The 16,365-nt window shown below is 41.6% G+C and overlaps 1 protein-coding gene across 1 annotated transcript in view; it reads left to right on the top strand.

The window, feature by feature from the left end:
• The window catches only part of OPN5 (opsin 5), a 29,847-nt gene extending 14,076 nt beyond the window's left edge, over nucleotides 1–15,771 (top strand). Inside the window, exons 5-6 of the mRNA XM_066252963.1 lie at nucleotides 11,147–11,388; nucleotides 15,708–15,771. Coding sequence (XP_066109060.1) covers nucleotides 11,147–11,388; nucleotides 15,708–15,771 — 306 coding nt within the window. The remainder of the gene's footprint in view (nucleotides 1–11,146; nucleotides 11,389–15,707) is intronic.
• The last annotated feature ends 594 nt before the right edge of the window (nucleotides 15,772–16,365 follow it).

Raw genomic sequence — 16,365 nt, 5'->3', positions numbered from 1 at the left:
GGAAAAATATTTTTATAAAATATAGGATCATGAATTAATTTATTTTCAGCTCTTTCTTGAGCTCCTTGCTGTGATTTTTTTTTAAAAAGAAATTTAATCCAAATAAATTAATCCAAATTAAATGTGAGTTATACTTAATCCTATTTTATTCTATAGCAAGCACTGTTCTAGGAACTGGGTGAATACAACAACGATAATTTTTCTTTACAATAGTTTATGGAAGTATGCCCAAGAAAACAACGTGATGTCTACCACACTGGTATGTGGACTTCCGTTGACCTTGCAGCCCTGTCATTTGGCATACTGTGAAGTCGCTGAGAGGTCATATGGCTTTCTCTCTCTTCCTATCATTCCCCCAATGTTATCGGCCTTGAGACATTTTAATGCTCTTTCCTTGTGAATCTAGATCCTCATACCCATGAGAGATCCTTCTCTAGTTTCTCTGAGTCTGTTTCTCATTCTCTCTCCTGTTTGTTGAATTGCTTGACTTGAATCACTTACAGCTAGATTTTATGAATACACTATAATCTCAGGGGTTTTTTGTGTTCTTGATGGTGGGTAGGTTGTTTAGTCAGTGCTTCTAAAGCTCATTATTTACATGAGGTGAAGCTCAGCACACATCATTTAATTTGATTTATTATCGTTCTCTTTGCTCTGGACTGTATAGATTAAATACTCAGACTCACCCAGACCAGATCAACCAAAGATATGTTGTATAGACATGTATGTGTATTTTATTTTATATGTATTTTCTGCTAAATGATACTATATTATAGTTATCTATATTATACTATTATATATTATTTCTATATATCATTTACTTATATAAAACTTATATTGAAATAACCTAAATATATAATGTTTCTAATTATTAACATTTGTGCAAAAGAATTTAAGTCCAAATTGAACCCACATTGAAAAACTAACACAACTTTCCACGGTGCCATCTTCTGTACTAAGTCACTACTTAATTCTGACCTCGATTTTCTGTGTTAAGCAAGAACAGCTAGCCAGAGCCTCATGCTGGGGTTTATCATCGTCTTTTCCCTCCATTCAGCTACCTCTCGGGACTGGCAAGTTGCCTGTTCCCTTGGTGCTTTTGATCTTCTGAACAGCCTGGTCTAAAGGCTTATTACTTAAAGGCCGCCTCCCAGGGTTCTGCGATCCAAATCATTTACTTTTTTGTGCACTCTAATTATGTCTAGGTGGGTTATTACCTGGGCCCGCATTTTGCCAGTCTGGCCTTGTCAACTTAAAAATCGATGTTTTATTTATAACTCTTTCTCCACATTGTAGCTTCCCTCTAATTTATTTAAAAATGTAGTTTTGCTAGACTTTTGTATCAGGCTGAAATTTTACAGGTTACAGAATTTGCAGAGGTGTGCAAACCCTCCCCCCCCAAAAAAAATACCTTAAATAAACAAAAAGAAAAACAAAACACACTCTTTATGTTTATTTTTTGTGACTCAGTGTAATCTCATTATTATTATTATTTATTTTTGCTTGCATTTGACCTTGTAAAACAATGTTAAATAATCAGGATAAGTTAAGTTGAATCAAGGTTTTGCTTTTCTTCTCACAGCTATGTTCTAGGAAGGTAAGGTCTTAATAATTCTATGGTGCCAGTGAGTAGGGGCTCCTCGTCTGGTTATTTATTGACCCTTGTATTACTGAGATATTTAAAGTTCCCTTTTGTCTTAGTCATCAGTTGTCATGGATCACTGTGCCTCCTTCCTGCCCCGAGTGTAAAACCTCTTCGGGTCCATCAGCAATTCCAGCTACTGCCCCATCCTTAGACTACAAACCCTCTAGTGGCTAATGGGAACTTGGATAAGACCCTGGAAAGTGAGGCTTATGTTTTCTACTATCCTATCCCCAAAGTAGAAAGGTTCTATTGCTTCTCCTTCCCTGCCCGCTCATTCCTGCCTATCCCCCCTGCTTAGCTCAGAGGAATAGTTCAGGACGGCTTCTCGAGGTCAGTTACCAGCTCCTCTGATGTCCTCCCTCACCTTCTGGCTGTGGGCTGTATACCCAGTCCACAGTGGGAACACTGGCTCCTATATCCACCAGCTCCCTTAAACTGTTCACACAATACACTTAGTGCCCTGAGTCCCTCACGCCTCTGGCTATGGTCACTCGAAGTCATTTTAATCCCACTCAAGACCCTTTCTCTTGTCTATTTTGTCTCTTGCAAGTTTCAAATTTCTTTTTTGAAACTCAAAAGCTGAGAAATGAATGTTTTACTTCTTTGAGTATTTCAACTTGTAAAAACCTTCACACGAAGCCTGAACCCTCTTGCTGCTGCTTTAATGAGGGAGGGATGGTGGAACCTCAAGAAAGAAATAAAAGAAGTATAGATTACTTTTTCCATTTTGATTATGCCAATACTTCATATTTATCCTTTAACAGACATACATCATCTATAATATTTCAGACCTGTAATTAGTATTCAGTTCCTATAAGCACCTGGCTTTCTCTTAATTTTGCTATTTCCACCAAAGCCTCCCACCAGTTTAAGTTCCTCATATGCCAGCAGAGCATGTGCCCACTTACTGTACTGAATCTCACGTTTGTTGCTTTTTTCTTTTTTTCTTTTTTCTTTTTGCAAGACAGTAACTGGCTGAGGGCAAGAACTGTTAGCTCTGCCCCCCATTGCCTAGTGCCTGCTAGATGCTTAGTCAAGATTGCTGTAATGAACACATAACTGAATAAACGAAGTTAGCCTAATTACCTTGATGAGTGTTAAGCGGTCCCTTGACCCCTGGCTTAAGTGCCTCTTTCCCTTTCATACCTGAGGAGGCATTTTGTTTTGCTTTGTTCTTTCACGGTGATTGTGAAGTCTTTTTAAAACTCGTCAGCATAAATGTCTGCCTCCCTCGGATGATTCCTCTCCTTTATTGCTCACCGAGTGTTATTTATCATTGAGGATTCAGATTCAGGGAAACCTATGTGAATTCTCGGGATGGTTTGTGAGAAATCTACACTGGATTTCTTTATTGTTAATTAACTTATTTCCTCTGTTTCTTCTTAGCTTAAACATCACTTCCCAGAGAAGCATTCCTCAAATTGAATTATTCTTATTATATTGTTTTAATGTTGCCTTTGTATTTCCTTCTTGCAACTTGTCACAATATATAATTAACTGACAATTACATACTTATTTTTTGTGATTATTTGCTCAATGTCTGGTTTTACCAATAGTAATAAGGCCCATGGGGTTAACAACCATCTAGTTTAGTTTACTTTGGGGCTAGTTTTGCTGCTAGCCTGCTGAGAAGTCTCACATAGGTGACACTTTTTATTTATTTTGCCTGCCAGCGGCTGAACCCCTTCCTGTGTCTAGACTTTTTGTACTGAGAAATTTCCATTTTGTGTCTTGCCTGAGGCATGTGGGGGAAGGGGAAGCAAAGATTGTCCCTCAATTTAAAGATACAGAAAGACCAGTTATTAATTTTCCAAGATTTCCTTGCAGTTAGAATGCAGCTATGACCGCAGGCTCCAGCCATATCAGCCTGTTTCAGGAACTAGTGACACCAGATAAAGGGCAGAGAGACTGCTCCCAGTCAGTGGGTTCTACATCAGAACTGGTTTAGGTCATAGCTTTGGCTATCATTTCTGTCAGCTTGACCTCAAATCTTTATTTATTTATTTATTTATTTATTTATTTATTTATTTATTTATTTATTTTGAGAGGGGCAGGAAGCAAGAGAGAGAGAGAGAGAGAGAGAGAGAGAGAGAGAGAGAGGAACATCAAGCTGCTCCTGTACGTACCCTGCAGGAAATCAAACGGACAACCTCTGTCCTCCAGGACAGAGCTCCAACCAACCGAGCTATCTGGCCAGGGCTTAATTTTTATTGATTTTTAGATAGACAGAGAGAGGAAAGGAAAGAGATGGGAGAGGGAAGGGAAGCATTCATTTGTTGTTCCACTCATTCATGCATTCTTTGGCTGCTTTCCTGTGTGTCTTGATTGGGGATCGAACCCACAACCTTTTCATTTTGTGACAATGCTCTTAACAGTCTGAGCTAACTGGCCAGGACCACGGCCTCAATCTTAATCCCACATTCCCAGTGAGGCTGTGTTCTAACCAGTACATTCTTTTTTGGTCTTACTTAACCAAAGTCCTTTTCTGTTGCTTGCAACTCAGAATTTTGACTGATTCACCATGAGCCAAACACTTTATCTCTCTAGGCCAAGGGTCCCCAAACTTTTTACACAGGGGGCCAGTTCACTGACCCTCAGACCGTTGGAGGGCCGGACTATAAAAAAAAAACAATGAACAAATCCCTATGCTCACTGCACATATCTTATTTTAAAGTAAAAAAACAAAACGGGAACAAATAAAATATTTAAAATAAAGAACAAGTAAATGTAAACCAACAAACTGACCAGTATTTCAATGGGAACTATGGGCCTGCTTTTGGTTAATGAGATGGTCAATGTGCTCCTCTCACTGACCACCAATGAAAGAGATGCCCCTTCCGGAAGTGTGGCGGGGGTCGGATAAATGGCCTCAAGGGACCGCATGCGACCAGCGGGCTGTAGCAGGGGCTCTAGGCTTTAGTTTTCTCATCTGTGAAAAGAGGCGTTGGGAAGAAAATTAAATGATAATTGTTACCTTCTAAAATTCTGGGGTTCTATGACAATGGCTGGTTTGGATTGTTTCAAGGTCTGTGCTAATAGCTCTTATTTCTAAAACCACCTGGCCTCTCCACCTGAGTTTCGCCCTCCCCTAGTAGCAGCATCCTCACCTCAAAGGCCTTGACTCATCTGCAATGAACAATGAATTTTCTCTTGTTTTGTTGAACCAGATACTTATAAATTTGTATTTTCTATTCTTATTGCCAGCCATTGCCTAGTTGGGGAATACTGTGTTCAATTTTAGACCAAAACTCTAAAACGCAGATGCATGGAGTGACATGACCTAATTTACATCCTTTCCTTTCAAACACAGCTTTAGCTTGTTTATAGAGTAGTGGTATTTTAAGATTTGAGAAAATTGCAACTGAGAAGTGCAGAATTCTTCTTCTGCTTCTCTTTTTTTAAAGTATGAATTCATGTTTTCTTGTTGGATCCCCACCAGTGCTAACATATGGCAGACACACAGAAGCTCAGAAGAGCTTTTTCTGTATAAGTGTGTGAAGGAGGGTCTGGGACCGTGGGCTTTAGTTGTCATTCTGTGATCGTAGAGACAGAAGGAAGAGACTCAAGCTAGATGTTCTTAGAGTTGTTTATTACTTAATTTCTTAAAGGTAGTGGGCAAGATGAATATCACCACCCTGGCTTTTATGTAGATGAGGGTACTGGGAGCCAAAGGAGGTAAGTCATGACTGTCGAGTTCTCTTCCTTCCTCCAAGCCAAAGGTTGGATCACTCAATGACAGGCTGCCCGCATGAGGAAGGCAGTCGTCTTACAACTGGCATTTACTATCGCATTACTATCTTTTCATATCGTATTTCTCTCCAGTTGGGAGAAATCTATAAACTTGCTAGCTAGACCCCAAGAGAGAAAAACCAAATCTCATTATTCTTATTCTCCTGTCAGTTGTGCGCTTCCCTGAAGCCAGCAGGGACGCTCCCCCTCCCTAGTCTCTCTGCACGGATGTGACTCTCTCTTCTTGTGACCTTCTCTCACTCCAGATAGTGAAGGACATACTTTTAATATACTTTTGTAATGTGATTCGGTCTTGTTATTGGTGGGGAATGAGTTCCATCTCTTTGGTCTTTCTGTTAAGCCTTGACTTCCACATCCATTTCATGTCCTCTTCTCATCTGTTTTATTATTTAAGGTGGCATCCAGCTTAAACGTTGGCTGAAATCTTATTCTTATCTGGGCAATGGAGCCTTGTGGAAGGAACTGAAATGGTGGTTCTTAGAGAGTCAGGGGTTCTGTCTCCGTCACATTGGCCGGTGGAGCTGAAGCACCATTGAAATCAAAACCCCAGAGTATCTCTGTGTCAGTGACTGACCCCAATTCTACACCACCCTAGCACACAGAGAAGACAGAGCCTTCCTTCCTGGACATCATATCTGCTGGACGGGTTCAGGTGGATTGGGTTCAAAGGCAGAGACTTATATCACTTGGAGAATTGACTTTCAATTCTATAGTTCTATTACTGCTATAATTGGTTTATTCACTGGACTTGACCTGTCAATATTAATCATGCGATGCATGACGCAGCCTGGGCTGCAGCTGAAGCCTGCCACTATCCCTTGGTCTTCTGCAGCAAGATGTATTTGAAATGAACTGGGTTGCAGATGTGTGAGTCTTTTGCAGAAGCTAAACACGTATTCTGTGAATTTCCTTTTACACACACACACACACACACACACACAAATTAAAGAAAGAAAGAAAAACCTGCCTAATTTCAAAATTTAAAGTTTTACTGCTTTTCTGCTGAACCAAAAGAAAGTGAAACAATTAGAAATCAAACAACTTAGAAAAAGTAGACAGGCACAGGTGCCTATGTTAGAACCAGTTTAAGGATGTATGGAGAGAAATTCTGGAAACCAGAAATGAGTGTGCACTTAGAAATGAGGAAAGGGAAAAAGACTGAGGAAATGATTAAGCACGTTTCAAGTTGAGTAGAAAGTTCTGGGAAAATTGAGTACCACATGAATGTTTTAGAATTTTTTTCTAGAGTATATTTTAAAATAGTTTTATTATTTTAATGTTTAGTATTTTGTGAAATATATATATTCTTTCCCAAGTGAGAGGAGAGAAGACAGAGAAACAGACTCCCACATGCCCCCCAAATGTGATCCACTTAGCAACCCCCATCTGGGGCCAATGCTCTTCCCATCTGGAGTGGTGCTTGCAACCAAGCTATTTTTAGCACCTGAGGCAGAGGCTTCATAGAGCCATTCTCAGTGCCCAGGCAATGCACTTGCATCAATTGAGTCATGGTGGTGGGAGGAGAAGAGAGAAAGAGAGGGGGGGGGTGGGGAGGAGTGGAGAAGCAGATGGTCCTTCTCCTGTATGCCCTGACATGGAATCAAACTTGGGACATCCACACTCCAGGATGACACTCTACCACTGAGCCAACTGGCCAGGGCTGTGGAATATATTTTAACATGATAAAGTTGTAAGTAACAAATGTGCTTCATTTTAACTTTGTATTCACTTCAAAAACTTAAGTAAATTTAACTTCTTTTAAATCTAGGATTCTGTCACTCTCTGCTTTACAATTGTTTTCTAGTCATTCCATTTAAAGTATTTAGCTTTATTCCAATCTCAAAAAAACCCACAACTGATTTATTTGCAATGTGTTCAAAAACTGCAGTATATTTCTCATTTGTCCTTTCAAAAAGGATCACATAGTGCAAATATTTTAGGTCCTTGCTGTTGCCCATTGCACACTCCCATAAAGAGTAGAAAGTTTGTAAAATGGGGAAAATATTATGGGCTATGTGCTAATCTACTGTCTGTCAGTGACTTTGGCAGCAACACAGAAAACAGCTTTTGAGATCCTGTGAAATCATCATATGACTCACCCAAGGAGAACGGATGGGGCTCTGTTGAGTTCCCAGACATCTGCTAAAGCAAGCTTTACTTATCTAGTTATTGTTTATTTGGGGATTGAGAAAAAAATACCCTGAGTGTGAGCCTGGAGGCCTCCATTTCATCTACAAACAAAATTCACACAGACTGAACCAAATACAATCTCTGCTGGGTAATCTCATACAGAAAAATAGAAAAGTACACAAGCGGGAAACTTGCGTGTGCGCGGTATGCCTCGTTTATGACTGTGGAGCACAGGGGAGGGTTTTCGCTCAGGACCTTAAATCAAGGTGGCAAGACCCTCCGGGCAGGCTCCGGATGTGCAGGAGGTCTGAGCTAAGTTGATTCATCTCCTTGTTTATTTTTATTTATTTTTTATTTTTTTATTTATTTTATTTTTTTCTGAAGCTGGAAACAGGGAGAGACAGACAGACAGACTCCCGCATGCGCCCGACCGGGATCCACCGGCACGCCCACCAGGGGGCGACGCTCTGCCCACCAGGGGGCGATGCTCTGCCCCTCCGGGGCGTCGCTCTTTTGCGACCAGAGCCACTCTAGCGCCTGGGGCAGAGGCCAAGGAGCCATCCCCAGCGCCCGGGCCATCTTTGCTCCAATGGAGCCTTGGCTGTGGGAGGGGAAGAGAGAGACAGAGAGGAAGGAGGGGGGGAGGGGTGGAGAAGCAAATGGGCGCTTCTCCTGTGTGCCCTGGCCGGGAATCAAACCCGTGACTTCTGCAGGCCAGGCCGACGCTCTACCACTGAGCCAACCGGCCAGGGCTTCCTTGTTTTTTTTTGTTTTTTTTTTTGTTTTTTTTTGCAAAATGGAGTGAAATAAATACTGTCAGGTTTTGTTTCGTTTTCCTTTCTCTGCTGCGCTTAAATTTTAGAGATGAACCTTGAACTTTTGGGGTGGAATTTTAGAACCTGAGACTGAGAGGAGATTCGCCATGCTTCTTTTCTGACACATGGCGGGGAGGGGGGGGCGGTTCCCCGGGCAAACACACTGCTGACCAGGGGTTCATTGGTCAAGCAGATCGAGGGGTATGGACCATTCCCTGCATACAATACTTTGCTCCCACAAAAGCATATTGTAGTCCAAATGCACAAAAATGACTTTGCTGTAAGGAAACATATCCATTTGGATTTCTAAACTAAAAAAGGGTGCACAAACGTTGTCGCTTTTACTTTATTAATAAAACATTTCTTTTCTCATTACTCATCACTGATCTTCCATACTAGTTTTTTATGACCTTGATGTGGGGGGTTGTTGTTTTACTTCTTTTTTTTAATTGAGTTAATTTATTGTGTTTACATAGATTCTAGTGTTGCCCCAAATGCACCCTCCCTCGCCCGTATTCCCCTCAACATCCCACTTGCCCCCTCCCCATAGAACCCTCCTCGCTTCCCCTCAGGTTTATCCCATGTTCTCATCCCCGTTCCCTCTGCCCTCTTTTCCTCTGGTCCCTTTGATCTCTCCTCTGTCTCAGTTTCGTTCCTCAGTTCACTTTGTTCATTGGATTCCTCAAGTAAGTGAGGTCATATGATATTTTTCTTTCTCTGCTTGGCTTATTTCACTTAACATAATAGTTTCCAGGTCCATCCATGTTGTCGCAAAAGGTAAGATTTTCTTCTTTTTCATGACCCCACAGTATTCCATTGTATACATGTACCATCAGTGATGAGGGAAAGGAGTGACCCGTAGTCTTAGATAGCTTCATCCTTACCCTGGATGAATCTTTAACTTCACATCTTCCCAGGGTTTTAGGGAATTCAAAGGAAAACCAGGTGTCTACTATACAGAGGACTGGTTTGAAAATAGATAGTTTCATTATAGCAGATCCTTGAATAATGTTTTTTTGTTCAATGTCATTTTATTATAATGTTGATGGATGCCATAGGAACTTAACTCTTACAAACACCAATTAGCCTATGGTAAAAATTGGTTTTGTTTTAAGTTGTTTAGCTTCAAGTTGCAGATCTTATTGACAATGTCAAGTGAGAACTTAAAGTATTTATCTTACAGAAAGAATATTCAAGAAGATAACAGTGTAAGGGTGCTTTGAAGTTAGTGTACTTTCTCTCAACCAGGGCTTGAAATAGCTCAAGTTTAAAATGAAAACCCAAGCTTGGACTTCATTTGCCAATGCCAGTACTCTAAGACCCCTCTTAATCCTTGTGTAGACTGTTGCTTACACAAACCTGCTAAGAGTAAAAATTCTATCTGGGCAGGGAAAGTGTCTGTTTCATTCACTGCTTTATCCTCAACACAAACTATATAAAGGATGCTCAGTGATACTTGTTGATTGATGAATAAACAATGACCTTTCTACTTCCTGGTTTTCTCCTCCTCTGTTTCATTTTAAAGGTTAATCTTCCTAAAGATGGCTCTCGTTATGTCTCCGGCTCAGAAACTTTCTAGTTTCTCAAAGCATATGGAATCAAGTGCAAGCTCAGTTATTTGTTATACAAAACCCTGAACACATGCGCATTATTCTTTTTCCAGCCTTCTCTTCCTTTGTCACTTTCTCATATACGCCAAAGCGAATTGCTCACCGGTTCCTGCACAAACCTCCCACGTACCTGCCTAGGCCTTTGCTCATGCTGGTCTCACCATTCTTCCTTTATTTCCACTCGCAACCAACGTGCAGGTGATGTGCTACATTCCTCAGGAAACTTAACGTGTCCCCCAGCGTGTAATCCTGTCCTCCTGCCACTCAGAGCCTTGTCCTGCAGTTTTTGTATTCCAGAGGGGATCAGCTCAGGCACAGGCTCTCCTGGTGCCCGCACAGCACTTGCTAGCGTCTTGTACAAAGCACTTTCTAAAATGGGTTTGCTGCATTCAAGTGCCATGACCTGTCAGGGCAGGTAGACAGCAACGGGGCACTAAGTAGGACTGCGTCACTAAAGGGACTGAATTGCAGATGGTGAGAGACCGGGGAGGATGTTTCAAACTCTATTTCCAGTCATTCTTTGGTCGGAAAGTTAAGAGGCCTCTAAAGTAAATATAATTTAGCGAGAGAGAAAAGTGCTGGCTGGAAAAGTCTCCTCTTATACCACTGCGTCACTTTGGTTCAAGCTCGATATTCTCTTTTACTTTGTAGCTAGTGGATTTCCAGAAGCTAAACCTCACATTTAAGAAAAGCTTGAGCCAAAGAAATAACATTTAATGGAAATCTCTGAAGAAGGTTTATATTAGAATTTCAAACAAGGCCAGAGGTACTAAGGTTCCTGAGGCCACTAGGAGGTGACTTAAAATTTCATCAAGGTGAACATATTTTCCATCTAGTGTTTAAGCAAATGTGGTCTGAGAAGTCTGGAAATTGCAGGAGCACCAACGCCGTTTTTGGCATGCTTTCTGTCCCAATACAGGCACAATTTGACAGTGTTTGTAGGGTTACACTTTGGGCCTGAGGGTACATTCAGATTTTGGAGTGGAGAATAAATGATGTGTGGTAAGTGGGATAAAGAATTGTAATAACATCTTCTGACCTATCATCTCAGAAGTTCATATGAGATCATTCCAACAGAGAAGACAAACGAAAAGATAATAGACGTTCTTGTGTGTAAATAGGCTCCGTGCCTTTCGCCCACGCCCATCATTTCACCCGGTGTCTTGATTTTGTACTCTGTTGCTTTCCCCCACCAGGTTGCCATGTTGATCTGTGCGGGCTTCCTGCTGGCCTGGATCCCTTACGCCGTGGTCTCTGTGTGGTCAGCTTTTGGAAAGCCAGACTCCATCCCCATACAACTCTCTGTGGTGCCCACCCTACTGGCAAAATCAGCAGCAATGTACAACCCCATCATTTACCAGGTCATCGATTACAGGTTTGCCTGCTGCCAAACTGGGGCTTTGAGAGCAACCAAGAAGAAATCTTTGGAAGACTTCAGGTAAAATTTCAGAAGTCAGACCTGAGTGAGACTTCTTTGTTTCAGAATGACATGGGGTTCAAGCCACTGTGATATGCTGCTTCTTAGGGTTAGTGCTTCTCACTTAGGAGTAGTGTAAGAAGGGTTTTATTTTCTGTTCTGTTCACTTGTCCTGAAATCAAGTAATGAGATATGTAGGGGCTGATGATATGAGTAGAGAATAAGAAAAGTAATGCTGTATTTATTTATTTTTTATTTATTTATTTATTTATTTATTTATTTATTTATTTATTCATTCAGTGAGAGGAAGGGAGGCAGAGAGACAAACTCCCACATGTTCCCTAACCAGTATTCAACCAGCAAGCTCACTAGGGGGTGATACCCAGTCCATCTAGGGCGTTGCTCCATTGCTCAGCATCCAAGCTCTTCTTAGTGCCTGAGGCAGAGGCCATGCAGCCATCGTTAGTTCCTGAGGCCAACTCACTCCAACCGAGCTATGGCTACAGCAGGGGGAGAGAGAGAACCAGAGAGAAGAGAGAGGGGAGGGGTGGAGAAGCAGATGGATACCTCTTCTGTATGCCTTGACTGGGAAGCCAACCCAGGACATCTACATGCATGGCTGACACTCTACCACTTAGCCAACCAGCTAGGGCCAGTAATGCTATTTAAAAAAAATTATTTAAAATTTTTCAATAACAGTTTATATTCTGTGTAAATCTATGTTAGTTTCGGATGTACAGTATAGTGGTTAGAAAATCATGTACCTAACAGAGTGCCTCCCTAATGTTTCAGATACCCACCTGGTCCTGTACATAGTTATCACGATATTATTGAATATATTCCCTATGCTATAATCTACATCTCTGTGACTCTTCTGTAACTACCAGTTCATACTGCTTAACCCCTTCACCATTTTCTGTTTCTGACTGTAAAGCAACTAGAATATGAATCTATGTTCATTTGAACAACCATTCGGTATCACTCCTCTTAATCAAGGACCAAACCCATTTAACTCCACATGGCATTGAACCAAAATTAAGTGCTCACAACATAAAAAGGTTCTCCCTTTTGGGATATGTCTGCCATGAGCTAAGAGTCTAAGATTTGGGCAGGCAGAGGGAGGAAAGAAGGGAGATGACAACTTTACTATCTGCCAGGTTCTTTCATATTTTCACAAGAGCCCCCTGTTATTCCTTCTCTTATCTTTGTCAGATAGAGAAACTGAGGTTCAAGTAAGGTTAAGGTTAAGTGTGCTGCCCTTGTTCACACAGCCAGGAAGGAGCAGAGCAGGGATTCACATGCAGGTCTGCTGGGTCTCAAAACTCGTTCTCATTTATCAACGCTGTTTCGGCTACACGGCGAACAAGGGAGTGAGGGGACCCAGCACCATTTTTCCTAAGAGCTCAGGGTAGGTGAAGAGTTGAGAACAATGGGTGGTCTCCTGTGTCCACTCGGGGCCAGTCTCAGCAGTAGGACGTGGACCAGGTCCCTGAATTCATGGTCTGAGGCGAGGGCTGTTGAGAAGGCATCGAGTTCACTAAGCCCACTTTCTTCTTAGTCACTTGAGGTGTAGTTATTTTTTAAAACTGTTTTTCCTCAAGTGGGTAGAAAACAGAAGGGGGGAAAAAGGTGGAACTAGCTATGAGAAGACGTGGGTTATTATCTTGGTCTTTCACTGCAATTAAGTGACCAATCTTTGAATCTTTTGTTTCCTCACCATGTAGGTACAGGATCAAATGAAAAAGACAATTTTTTTAAGAGCATAAATAAAATGCGGTCTTGTCATTGTTGCTATGGTAACGGGGAAGAGACACACAATTTGGAGATAGAAAACCAGCGTTTAAGATCAATTTTGCTATTTACAATAGATCTATACTTTGGGACAAGTGAACTAATTAGAGCCCAGGATTGGGATGAGCTGATGGCCATATTCATCTTCCTAAATTGTAAGAATTACACAGAATGCATGTGTGTAAAGGGTTAGGTAACAATTGTTACTTTTCCCCCACATTGCTAGTGGTTAATGCCTTCTCTGTTGAATTGAAACAATTCAAATGCTAAACCACAATGCAGCTATTTTGGAAGTAATAACACTTTGCCCTTATCAACTATTAATACTCTCTCATGAATACAGGTAGAGAGAATACTTTTAATGGGGCAGTTATGAGAGAAAATAATGGGGCACTTCTTTCTCTAAAGGAGATGGGAATTTGACAGGAACGGCCGAAGGCAAATCTCACCTCCCTCATAATTGTGTCTCATACTGACTCTGTTCTGCACATTCACTCACAAGTGTGAGCAGTACATAAATATTCAACACTCAACAATGAAAAGGGAGAAATTTAGTTGGAAGAAAGTGACTTCAGGCTACAAACCTTAGGAGAAATCAGCCAGGAAAGATCAGTCAGTTGACCTGCTCCCATTAGCCATGTATACGAACTACGGTCATGGCTTTGCCAGGAGAAGGGGCCGTTTCCTTACTCCAGAGTTACAGCTTCTGGTGGAGAGAGTAGACAGTCACGCTGGAGCAAGGAGCCCCTAGGTTCTAGAAGTTGGCACATCTTCAGAGAGGGAAGACTAAAAGAGATATGATGAGTTGCAGATTTTAGAAGGATCTGCTGCAGACAACAGCACAAGAGTCAGAAGTGGCCACCAGAGGCTCCTTTATAACTTTCCAAAGAAGAAAAAGAGAATCTTGTTTATCTTTGTTGTTATTAAGAAGCTCAAAAAGTGGGTAACACGGAGTCCCGTAGAGTGAGGTGAAGTGATATGAAGCTAGTGTAGAATGGGTGACGTATTACCAGAACAATTAAATCAAATTACTCTGAATTAATTGATATCTGTGTTCTTTCTTTTCCGGGCTTCTGAGATTTTTTTTTTTTTGGTATTTTTCTGACGCTGGAAACGAGGAGAGACAGTTAGACAGACTGCCACATGCGCCCGACCAGGATCCACCGGCACGCCCACCAGGGGGCAACGCTCTGCCCACCAGGGGGCGATGCTCTGCCCCTCCGGGGCGTCGCTCTGTTGCAACCAGAGCCACTCTAGCGCCTGGGGCAGAGGCCAAGGAGCCATCCCCAGTGCCCGGGCCATCTTTGCTCCAATGGAGCCTCGCTGCGGGAGAGGAAGAGAGAGACAGAGAGGAAGGAGAGGGGGAGGGGTGGTGAAGCAGATGGGCGCCTCTACTGTGTGCCCCGGCCGGGAATCGAACCCGGGACCCCTGCACGCCAGGCTGACGCTCTACCACTGAGCAAACCGGCCAGGGCCATGTATTTGTTTTTAATGAAGGACCCTCTTGGGAAATAGTCATTTCAAATAAAAGAGCTAATATGATAAATATAAGTGTGGAAATAAGTTTTGAGTAACTGTATTAGGTCATTAAAAGTTAATTCATATTCTTCCCCAACCCACAAGTTGAGTCCCTTGAGATTTTGGTAGAAGCTGATAAAGTAAAGGAAAGAATGTGTCTAAGAACCATTTGGAAATGTTACTATTTGCCCCCGCCCCCCATCATACACACAGGTTATTCGTGTGTAGTCTCCTGTATTTTGTAAATCGTTTTTCTTCACCTTGCTGTGTGTAAGAAACACCTGGAAAACTGAAAAACTACTGCAGCCCAGGCCACATCTGCAGAGAGTTGGCCTCAGTTGGTCATGACAAAGGCTAAGTGACAGTTGTTTGACTTTGGAACTCTCCCAGGTAATTCTCATTTATAGGCACTGATGAAAGCCAGTGAGCCAGCACCTGGAAAGAGAAACATTAGCAGTGCATCTCATGGACTCATAGGCCTGTCACCTGCCTACATAGATGCTAGTGGTCACCAATTGACAATGACAGGTGAACCAGATGCTCGGCCAATCTTAGATGGAATGTAAAAGTTCAAAAGACACTGCTGGTAGAGACTGAAAACATTTTACATTCCTAAGACCCTCATAAAGATAAAGAACAAAGCCCTAAATCCGTGTTGCTATTGTAATCAGACTTCCCCTGATCACTTTTGTACTGATACTGTCTTTGCAAAGAATGATCTTTTTCCTAAGTAAGTCACAGGAAACCAACTGAGTGGTACATAGGTATGCAGTGACTTCTTTCCTAGATGACAACAAAATCAGTAGGGCACAGGAAATGTGCCAGGAATAAGTGGCTTGTTTTTGGAAAGCCCTACCCCAGGGACGTTTTGACTTAGGAAATTCTAAATTGAATTATTACTTTTTAATTTTCTAAGTCACCTCTTGTGGATATAATATTCATGGCAGTCAAATTTGGCATGATATACATACATATGTGTGTGTGTGTGTAAATAAAATGCATATTAAACAGCATTCTCTTTCTCTATCTAGGCTGCACACTATAACCACTGTCAGGGAGTCTTCTGCCGTGCTGGAAATCCAACAAGAGGTATGAAGACGGACACAGCATGATTCATGGACACAGTTATCCACTTATTTGCCTCTTCACTGCTGTTAATGTTTGATTGCCAACACACTTTTCTCTTTATTATATTTTTATATTTTGTACACTTTTCCTTTTTTTCTGTAACTGAGGATTTACTGGGTAAATTCCAATGGTCAAAAGGCATCTAGATTATAGGATGCTACTCTAAGGAATATGACTAGGAAGAGTCTCTCTGGAATTCTCTTTTTATTATTTTAAACCCTATTCTAAGGCCAAACAGTATTCAGTCGTAGATATTAAGAAAAGTGAGGAAAAGTTTTATTTTTTAGGGTATTACTTAATTTCATTGCATGATCGTTGTTATTTCTTGATGTGAGGCTGAGAGGCAGTTTCTGGGGTTCACTAAGGTGGTTGGTCATTGAGACCCTGTGCTGGACCCCAACTTTGACTGGTAGATGTTTTGATGCTCACAGCCATTCTCTTCTCATGTAGACAGAAGGTCCAGCCTAATGGTTGAATTCCACAAAGTTGTCTTATAGGGAAATTAGTTTTGCCTTAAATCCCTAAAAGCTCTCTTGTGTCTCAGGATTTGAGGATGAAATA

This window comes from Saccopteryx bilineata, chromosome 1, assembly GCF_036850765.1.
Source record: "Saccopteryx bilineata isolate mSacBil1 chromosome 1, mSacBil1_pri_phased_curated, whole genome shotgun sequence".
Lineage (NCBI taxonomy): Eukaryota > Metazoa > Chordata > Mammalia > Chiroptera > Emballonuridae > Saccopteryx > Saccopteryx bilineata.
Note: the sequence above shows the minus strand (reverse complement) of the source record. Positions and strands in the feature narration are given on the sequence as shown.